The 10733-nt window shown below is 37.3% G+C and overlaps 1 protein-coding gene across 1 annotated transcript in view; it reads left to right on the plus strand.

Annotated features, from left to right (window-relative positions):
- The window catches only part of LOC110450468 (crooked neck-like protein 1), a 17506-nt gene extending 6985 nt beyond the window's left edge, over window positions 1-10521 (plus strand). The window contains exons 6-16 of the mRNA XM_021498014.1: window positions 606-724; window positions 1173-1295; window positions 2317-2495; window positions 3460-3621; window positions 4046-4174; window positions 5288-5500; window positions 6222-6368; window positions 6994-7188; window positions 7692-7847; window positions 8207-8299; window positions 9584-10521. Coding sequence (XP_021353689.1) covers window positions 606-724; window positions 1173-1295; window positions 2317-2495; window positions 3460-3621; window positions 4046-4174; window positions 5288-5500; window positions 6222-6368; window positions 6994-7188; window positions 7692-7847; window positions 8207-8299; window positions 9584-9721 — 1654 coding nt within the window. The 3' untranslated portion in view covers window positions 9722-10521. The remainder of the gene's footprint in view (window positions 1-605; window positions 725-1172; window positions 1296-2316; window positions 2496-3459; window positions 3622-4045; window positions 4175-5287; window positions 5501-6221; window positions 6369-6993; window positions 7189-7691; window positions 7848-8206; window positions 8300-9583) is intronic.
- Window positions 10522-10733: the final 212 nt, after the last annotated feature.

Consider the following 10733-nt stretch of genomic DNA (forward strand, 5'->3'; position numbering starts at 1 on the left):
TAATAACTTGATTGGAATTATAACCTTGAATTGACAGTTTGATACTTTGAAAATTTTGAGCCAGCCCTACCCCCAAGGGCTGTAGGGTGGGGCTCAAAGGAGTCAGTGTGCTAAAATTTCTTCATTTTCCTTGTTAAGAATCAGAGGTGCTAGTTTCAAATCCTTTTTAGTCTGAAATCTGTATGCTAGATATTGAGTAAGGTGGTTTTATTGTTTTTTGTCACTTTGAATAATATTTCTGTTCATGTTAAAAACAAAATCAACTCTCTGTATAAATATATCAGGTGACCGTTAAGGCCCATGGGCCTCTTGTGATAATTATACTTTGGATATAAATAAATACACATGTTCATGTAAAAAAAATAGATAGATTGAAATAATTTTCAGTAGGATTGCAATGAGAAGAATAAGACCTCTTTGTTTTGGTGCAAAAAGAAAAATGAAATAAAAAATAAGTTATTATTTTTTTGAAAAAAATGTTTATCCTTTTCAGTGTTCAAGATTTGATTTTAGGTCAAACAAGATTTAGATAACACAATTTAGATAACACAATTAAGATGCACAATTCATGAAGTACTGAGAGACATGAATTTAATGTTTTGCAGAGCAAGACAGGTGAACCATGCAAGGAATATCTGGGACCGCGCCATTACTATTCTGCCTCGTGTGAACCAGTTCTGGTACAAGTTCACTTACATGGAGGAGATGCTGGGGAACATAGCAGGTATAGGAAGCATTTTAACCCTGTGAACAATTTATTTTTCCAAATTCTTGATAAAAAAGAAAATATTTCGCATTTGATAAATAATTAATGAAATCTAAAACATGGTCCTTTTGTATAATTCAAATGGAATAATTGAAAAAAAACATGTGGGGTTCTTTTAAAATTCTATGCTTCAAAAGGTTATTGGAACAGTGGAAACACAGACCCTGATTCTGATTAATCATTTAAGACCTTACCACCCATATATTTATAGATAAACTGGCTTCTCAAGTGATAACTTATTGAATATACAATCATTTATAAAATTGCCTGAAGAAAAGAAAGAACTCAAAGTGAAGAAATGTTTTTTTTAAACATTAAGAACGTTTTTCGTCGTGACATTTGTAGTTGGATTAGATGAATGGGAACTTCAGTAACATATATGTCTGTGTCTGTCGATCCTGTTTAGGTTGTCGTCAGGTGTTTGAGCGCTGGATGGAATGGGAGCCGGAGGAACAAGCCTGGCACTCGTACATCAACTTTGAGCTGCGCTACAAGGAACTGGACCGGGCCAGAATGATTTATGAACGATATATCCTTTATATACTCTACAGGCCATTGAAGGCCTGGGTGATTTTATAGCAAATTTGTCGTAATAGTGTTTATATATCAATTTATCTGGATAGGAAACAAAAAATAGGTGGTTTGTAATTTCTGGGATATATGATAAAGAGGCACATGTTTCAAATTGGGATGATTGAATAAGGATCCCTGTACCACTGTCAAAAACCGTAACTAAGTGTTGGAAAATGTTTTTTTCCAGCATGACTATATCTTTGATAACTCATTTTTGAAAAGAAAACTATAACTTTTGGATTTTTTATGGAAAAAATAATGAAGATGAAATCAACAAAATACATGTATAATCAACCAAAGTGTTCTGGGTGTGAAAGTTCAGAGAGGCTAGACCAGGGAACACAGGACTTCAAATTGTTATACAATCGCTGTAGTCGACTGAACTATCTGAGCAATGGAAGTGTCACGGCCCAACTGTACTACAGTTATTTCCAAAACAAAATTGAGGGGAGGTTACTGTATATACAAACAAAAAAATGCAGTTTGACAGAGATCCTTAAAAGAAACAAAATTCCGAAACTGAATTTGCATGTATATGGTACTAGTAAATGTGATATAAATGTGTTCTTAGGTTTTTGGGTCTATTCAAACAATTGATTTTCAATTTATTTTTCAATATGAAATTAACCAAACACATATACCAAGGTAATCGTATTTGACGGGGAACCATAACGGGGAAGAGGAAAATTATTTGGTAAAAATTGTCTGTATGGTAATTAGAAATTACTGTGCTTGTTTGAAGAAGAATAACATTTTGTATTGTTACATATGATTTAGGATGGTATGGAAAGAAAAAAACATTTTCCTTCTTTGTCAATTTTCTTTTTTTCCATACGTTTTGTAAATTTCACCATCAAACAAATAGAAATATCATTTCATGATAAAAGTCTGAACAACGTCAAAAAGGTCATTTAGCACATAAGAAAATTAATGATATTGCAAAAAATGTTAAAAAAATATTCCTTGACAGAGACTACTTGTTATAATCCACCCAGCTGTAAAAAACTGGATTAAGTATGCCAAGTTTGAGGAGAAACACCAGTACATTAACAGTACCCGACGGGTCTATGAGAGGGGCGTGGAATTCTTTGGTGAAGATAACATGGAAGAAAAACTTCTAATTGCTTTTGCAAAATTTGAGGAGGGACAGAAAGAGGTAAATCTTACCTGGAATAACATTCCTATGCCGTGAAGTTGTCACCAATGCTTCGATAGATTATTCACCCTGTTGTGACATAAATAATGGAGGCACGGTAATCTAGTGGTAGGACGCCGGGCTCGTGACTGAAGGGCTGCATGTGCGAGTCACGGCACGGCACTGTGTTGTATCTTTGAGTAAGATACTTTACTCCCCTTGTTCCAGTCTACTCAGCTGTAAATGAGTACATGGTTGGGCAGTGCTAGAATTGTTGTAGGCTAGCTGTGAGCACCGAAATAGCAGCTTCGGCTGTGTGCTCCCCAGGGAGTTGAGAAAGGTATTGGCTGGTTGCAAAGGCCCTATAACCACGGATAATAATTTGTGAACCGCTCTGAGACGACCTACGATCTAGGTTGTGATCAAGGGGTATATAAAAACCTCAAATTATTGTTATTATTATAAAAATGTCCTCATCATTTTGAAAGGTCACCATTATGTGGGTTAAAGGTTCAACATTGTGATTCTATTATTTCTCGGTAAAACCAATGAATCCCAAGGCTACCTGCTACCTGACGACAAATCCCTGTATGTAGGGATTTGGGGGTTTGAATTTCTACGATCAAGAAACCCCAGTAACACACAATGTCTTCATAATACACTGATATAAGTCTGCATAACTGATGATCTTCATAAAACATTAAAATCAAAATTAGTGAATATGAGACATTTTGAAGTTTCACATTCTATAAATAAAAATATTTTTAAAAGTCTGTCGAGAAGATGTCATCTCGAAGTTGATTTTGTGAGGCAATGGGTCGGTGAAAGTACGCCCAGAAAAATTTCGTATTTTGCTTATATAGCTCATAAAGGACATTTAGACATAGTGTTTGTGCTACACTAACCTAATTCCACAAAACGAAAAGTTGAAATCCACACTAAATTTGATCTTTATTTAACGATCTAGCTTTGATTGGTTTTTCAGCATGAGAGAGCTAGAGTTATATACAAATACGCTCTTGATATCCTCCCGAAGGAACTGTGTACGGAAATCTACAAAAGCTACACCATGCATGAGAAACGTTTTGGAAGCCGGGCCGCAATTGAGGATGTTATTGTCAGTAAACGAAGATTCAAGTATGAAGAGGTAAGCAAATCTCTCACTTAACATTCCTTTGTTGTCTTAACAGGTTTTTGGTTTTTTTTTACTTTCATGTTTTAAAAAGTATTTCATCTTTTGCAAATTGATTTTTAAAAATCTGTCCTTATCGTAAGAATGAAATAAGATTTATTTTCTTTCAAAACAATTGTGAAACAAGTTCAATCAACTTACAGCAACCACTCCAATAGGTCAGTAGGGAATCATGCTGGAGTATAATTAAGAATTGTAAAGAGAAAGTTCCCCATTTTGGTTTTCTGAGTATTTTTTCTTTAAAACTGACTTTTACGCTCAAAATATTGATTTCATCACAATTGACTGACTTGTACCCAAATTAAAAATTCTTTTATTCTACACTTAAAAATACTAATTTCACCATTCTAATCACGGCTATTGGATTGTTGCTATACAGGAAGTGACAGAGAACCCACTCAACTATGATGCCTGGTTTGATTATCTTCGGTTGATGGAGGCCGACGGAAACACAGAACAGACTAGGGACACATTTGAGAGAGCGATTGCGAACATTCCTCCGTCACAGGTGAGCAAGTACACGTTAATACAACAAGCAGGTATCGGGGCTCTACAGTATAGCACTTTGTTACAGACTGGGAGTTTTGGGGGCAATACTTCCATTGTGAACTGTTCCTTTGCACAAAAAAATGTTATCTGATTGTTCCAGTTCACCCAGCTGTGCTAATATGTACAAACATACTAAGAAGTAATTCTGTGAATGACTGGTGTCCTTCCAGGATGAGTGTAATGTTATCTGAATCACTCTGTGCCAAATAACTAGAGTTAAAATCTTTCCCTATGCCTGGCCTCTTGGCTTAAGACAGGCTTTACTTTTAGATTTCAGAAAAATTAATTGCAATGCACTTTTGTTCATATTATGATGTTATTAAGGCAGTTTGTTATTTTTAGGCATAAAGACATAGAAGCCAAAAAGAAAATATTTTTAACAAAGTGAAAGATTTTATTAAAAAATCTGTTTTTTTAATATGTGAAATATTATTTTTGAAGCACAGAAGTGGAGTAATAAGCTAAATAGACTGGTCAGGATCAGTAAGAAAAACCAGGGTATAATACTATACTGTATCAGTATATATTTTAGTTGGGGTTAAATTTCGTTGTTGATGTATGGAGACAAATTTGTTTGGATAATAAAATTTGTGGAATCAATATTCAAAACCCTGATTCTTTTTCTGGTAAGTAAGAAGTTTAAATTGACAGGCGTGATGACACAGTGCAAGTAAATATAGTACAGGTAAGATCGCGTGAGATTCAATCACTCGATTGGTATCGTCAAATCCGTCACGCTCTATAGTTAACATACAAAGAGCGATGTGTCTAAATGTAAATGCAACATGAATTTGTAATTAAAATAAAAGTTTACCTCATATGTTCGTTAAGTTTATATTTCATGTGTTTAAAATTTCATTCGGATTTTCAAAAACCACGAAATAAACGAAATTGAATCTCCAACAAATTATTATGCTTTTACAGTAAGCAAGTGTTCTATATATCATTTGCCCTTGGATGGAAAAGCATCAAGTACCATTCAAGAGATTATTATATTTCATCTAAATTTTCTTAGCATTTTGGGTGAAAATCCTTTATACCTCTTACTAAAAACGGAATTTGAATCTTTCAGGAGAAGCGACACTGGCGTCGTTATATCTACCTGTGGGTGAACTATGCTCTGTTTGAGGAGCTGGAGGCGGAGGACTTTGATCGGACACGAGAAGTCTACAAAGCATGTCTGGACATCATACCACATAAGAAATTTACATTTGCAAAAATATGGCTACTCTTCGCACAGTTTGAGATACGACAGAAAAACTTACAGGGAGCTAGAAGAGTGCTAGTAAGTGATGGATTGAATGTTGATCTGTCAAAACTTGTTTTTCCTGTGGCAGAGACAAAAATATAGGTATTTTCAGGTTTGAGCTTTGTGTAAAACTGATTCAAGAAACAGCAACTTTTAACTTGAAATGTGTCTGCAGTCTTGGTTTTTAAGAGTACATTTCTTTTCACTCATACTTAACTTGCATTAGTGCATTCATAATGAGAAGAATTTTTGCACAAATGAAATTAATATATTTCAATACAGATAACATATTGTCACTACTCACAAAATGTACTCTATATAACGGGAAATTTTTGTCCAGTCAAATTTTCGCCCTTCGACAGTAAAATCCATTTTTTGCCCAATATTAAATTTGCCCTTCACATTTGATTACTACGTATATTATGTTGTTTACAAATGTACACTGTAATGATAAATTGTTAAGGAAAAAAGGCGAAAACAATCTTGACATGTTTCTTATGATTATACATGTTTAAAATTCATATATGGAAGTCAAAATGTGTCATAATTAAACATGTTTCAACCTTGCGAGAGGGAAGCATAAAGACTTGCTACCCATGGATAACGTATCAACTGAGATAATCCTACATGTAAAGGGGTGAGACATTCTTTTTGAAGGAGACATTTCTCCAGCAGGAGTTTGCTGTTTTAAACACTTATCTATCTAGAAAAACATGCATCTTCAGAAGAATAATACATCTTTCCACTGTATTTTCAGGGAACAAGTATCGGAAAGTGTTCGAAGAACAAGCTGTTTCGAGGGTACATTGAACTAGAGCTACAGCTTAGAGAGTTTGAGAGATGTCGGATTCTGTATGAAAAGTTTGTGGAGTTTGGACCTGAAAACTGTACGACGTGGATGAAGGTAATGATCACTATTAGTGTAAATGTTTGGGTAATTTCCTTACCACCACCCCCCTTCCTAAACCTACACCCACCCACCAACCCCTCACCAACCTCTCCCCAACTCACCAACCTCTCCCCAACCCCTCCCCACTTACCAACCCCTCTCCAACCCACACCCACTCACCAACCCCTCCCCTTCCCAACCAACACCCACTCACAAACCCCTCCCCTCCCCAACCCACACACTAACCCCTCCCCAACCCACACCTACTCACCAACCCCTCCCCAACACACACACACTCACCAACCCCTCACCATGGCTTCATGGACAATTTTCTGTTCTCAATGTGTTCTATATACATTCACAAGAAACTTCTAAGTTTGTCATTCCAAATATTGCTGTGAGTGAAAGGATCCAAATTACAAAATTGCATATTTTTCAATGATTTTGTAGGATTTTATTTTGTTCCTGAACATTATTTTCAAAATTTTGATGAGTCTCATTAATAGTAAGACATATAATGGGTTCTCAGAAGTCCAGGACTTATATATCTGTGCCCCCTAATATCAGTGTTTTTACAGCTTATATAATTCCCAGACAGTTTCTTTTGACTTACAATAATAAGTTATTTTTATTTGAACAGTATGCTGAACTTGAGACGATTCTAGGAGACATTGACAGGGCACGGGCAGTGTACGAACTAGCCATCAACCAGTTGAAACTGGACATGCCCGAGGTCCTGTGGAAGGCCTACATAGACTTTGAGGTGGAACAAGAGGAGTTAGATAACACCAGAGTGTTGTATCGTCGTCTACTGGAGAGGACGCACCATGTCAAGGTAAGATATCTACCTTAAGAATCCTCCCACCCTTCACAGGTGTGTCTTACGTTTCAGCAGAGAAAGATCAGCTTGTCACCCCCTAGGGGAAGATAGCCTCATGTTGATTAGCACGAGTTCAATTGTGACGTCATTAAAATGCGTCACCGGTAATTGTGACGTCGTCAATAGTAAATGACGATATTCATACCCCACATGTGTTTTTGTTTACACTACTGTCGGTGGAGTTGTGACTGAAATGATAGGATTGGAGAAAAATAATCATCCCCTACTTAAAGGGTGTAACAGAGAAATCTCCAACCCTTGGGGTGATTTATTTTAACCAAAAAACATCACCCCTCGGGTTGGAGATTTCCCTGTCACACCCTCAGGGTAGGGGAAGATTCTACTCGAGAGGACACACCATGTCAAGGTAAGATTTACCCAAATACAAACTGAACTACACCTTGGTGGTGTACCATCCTACAAAAAAAATATCATTCATTTAAATTTTCTTTTATCAGGTATGGATTAGCTTCGCCCAGTTTGAGCGTGGAAACGAGATAGATCAGCGTTTACCGAATGTAAGAGTTGTGTACAAAGATGCAAATAATGCCTTCAGGACGTCTGGTGACAAGGAAGAGCGCCTCATGCTGTTGGAGTCTTGGGCACAATTTGAAGTAAGTTTTCCTTTTGTTGTACAGTAATTAGATCTCACATTTCTCAATTTTAATATTCAAAAGATGTATTCACTCGTTGGCCCAGATGAAAGCGCAAATGAGGTCTTAATGTTGGAGGAAACTGGAGTAATTCGAGAAAACCAACATAGACAGGCAGGTGACCCCATACCTTTTCACGTAAGATCGGGGAAACAAACCCTGTTCATCTTTTTGAGAGATGAAACCATTATCCACTGGCCACCCAACCACCCACAGTTTATAAGTAAAAAAAAAAAATGAAAGTCAGATTTAGATTTACATGTAACAAAACTCTGGACATATTGCAACTGTTGATAACTTCATTGTTAATTTGTGGACAGGTGGAGGAAGGTGATGACGAATCACGTAACAGCGTCCGCAAGTTAATGCCACAGAAGGTGAAAAAACGCAGGAAGATCCAACTGGAAGACGGGGTGAGTCATCAATGTTTGTAGGCTTTCTTTGGTTTCAAGGACCTCGTCTTAATGTCACTTCTGATCCTAAACATCAAGTTTAAAACGTATTTGCGGTTTGTGAGAACGTTTTCTCTATCTTGGCCGTTTTTGACCAGTGTAGGATCAAGGAAACATCAGTATCAACAGCAATTTGGAATCCATGTGAAAATTGGGTCCCTGATTGTCAGTGTTTGGAATTGGATGCCAGATATTAATTAAAAACTCCTAAATTAATCAATATTTCACTAAAAATGGGTTCAAAGTTGATGTAAAGTTCAAATCATATTTCAATAAGAATATGTAGGAAAAAAATCTTGTGTGACCATCTCGTGAAGCCACCGTGTGTGACATTATTGTATCACTATTTTGTGTGACTGTCTTTTGCGACTGTGTGACTGTCTTGTGGCACTGTCTTGTGTGACCATCTCATGAAGCCACCGTGTGTGACATTATTGTATCACTATTTTGTGTGACTGTCTTGTGTGACTGTGTGACTGTCTTGTGTGACTGTCTTGTGCAACTGTCTTGTGTGACTGTGACTGTCTTGTGCGACTGTCTTGTGTGACTGTCTTGTGTGACTGTGCGACTGTCTTGTGTGACTGTGACTGTCTTGTGTGACTGCGACTGTCTTGTGTGACTGTGACTGTCTTGTGTGACTGTGACTGTCTTGTGTGACTGTGTTACTGCCGTGTGTGACTGTCTTGTGTGACTGTGACTGTCTTGTGTGACTGTCTTGTGTGACTGTCTTGTGTGACTGTGACTGTCTTGTGTGACTGTCTTGTGTGACTGTCTTGTGTGACTGTGACTGCCTTGTGTGACTGTCTTGTGTGACTGTGACTGTCTTGTGTGACTGTGACTGTCTTGTGTGACTGTGACTGTCTTGTGTGACTGTGTTACTGCCTTGTGCGACTGTCTTGTGTGACTGTGACTGTCTTGTGTGACTGTGACTGTCTTGTGTGACTGTGTTACTGCCTTGTGTGACTGTCTTGTGTGACTGTGACTGTCTTGTGTGACTGTGACTGTCTTGTGTGACTGTGACTGTCTTGTGTGACTGTGTTACTGCCTTGTGCGACTGTCTTGTGTGACTGTGACTGTCTTGTGTGACTGTGACTGTCTTGTGTGACTGTGTTACTGTCTTGTGTGACTGTGACTGTCTTGTGTGACCATCCCTTGTTACCACCTTGCGTCACCATTTTGTGTTACCGTCACTATATTTGTCTGACCCTTTCTGACTTACATTGTCTTACTTGTGTTTCCTTGCAGACCGACGGTGGCTGGGAGGAGTATTATGACTACATCTTCCCTGACGAGGAAGCAGCTCAGCCAAACCTCAAACTCCTGGCCATGGCAAAGAAATGGAAACAACAACAGGAGACGACAGAGGAGGAGGTGGAGAGCTAACACTCAAGTGTCATGTTATATCACCATATTACAGTAAAACCCACAACAACAGGAGACGACGGAGGAGGAGGTGGAGAGCTAACACTTCAAGTGTCATGTATATCACCATATCAATGTCATAACTCATGCACAGTGACGTCATACATGTGTATGGGATAATTAGACATGTTACCAGTGTTACGTATGGGGGATATCACATATGTCAAATATTGTTAGATAATTGATTATAACATGTTGGCTGACATTACATATATTTAGGCACTATTTAAGCATTTAACTGCTTTCAGATGCCATTCATAGGAATTATGAATGCCAACTGGACAAACGCAAATTCAAACTACATGTGGGATTTGACTTTGTAGAGTCAGCATTCATATTGACATTTAAATGCAAACTGAAAGCAGTTCCATACTTATATTGTCCATTTTCGAAGTCTGTTTATTGCAGAAAATTCAATAATACTTACCAATAGTCAGCATTAAGTGCAGAAGTGTATTTATCACATTTGATTGTTCAATGAATAGAACAGGTACATGTCCAGGGAGGGTTAGCGGTATCCAAACTAACAATTATGACATCACAATAATGATGACGTCAACAATCAAGTCATGGCATTCATAGCCTGTATGAATGCCATCAGAATTTGGAAGGGTTATATAGTTGTAATGCCATATGATGGTAAATAAATATACATGTGTGCTGACATTACACATGATAGAATGTTTGTGTGTTGGATATTACACATGATACAATGTATGTGTGTCGGATATTACACACGATACAATGTACGTGTGTCGGATATTACACATGATACAATGTACGTGTGTCAGATATTACACATAATACAATGTACGTGTGTCGGATATTACACACGATACAATGTACGTGTGTCAGATATTACACATGATACAATGTAAGTGTGTTGGATATTACACATGATACAATGTACGTGTGTCGGATATTACACATGATACAATGTACGTGTGTCAGATATTACACATAATACAATGTA

The sequence above is a fragment of the Mizuhopecten yessoensis genome, unplaced genomic scaffold (assembly GCF_002113885.1).
Source record: "Mizuhopecten yessoensis strain PY_sf001 unplaced genomic scaffold, ASM211388v2 scaffold5229, whole genome shotgun sequence".
In the NCBI taxonomy this organism is placed as follows: domain Eukaryota; kingdom Metazoa; phylum Mollusca; class Bivalvia; order Pectinida; family Pectinidae; genus Mizuhopecten; species Mizuhopecten yessoensis.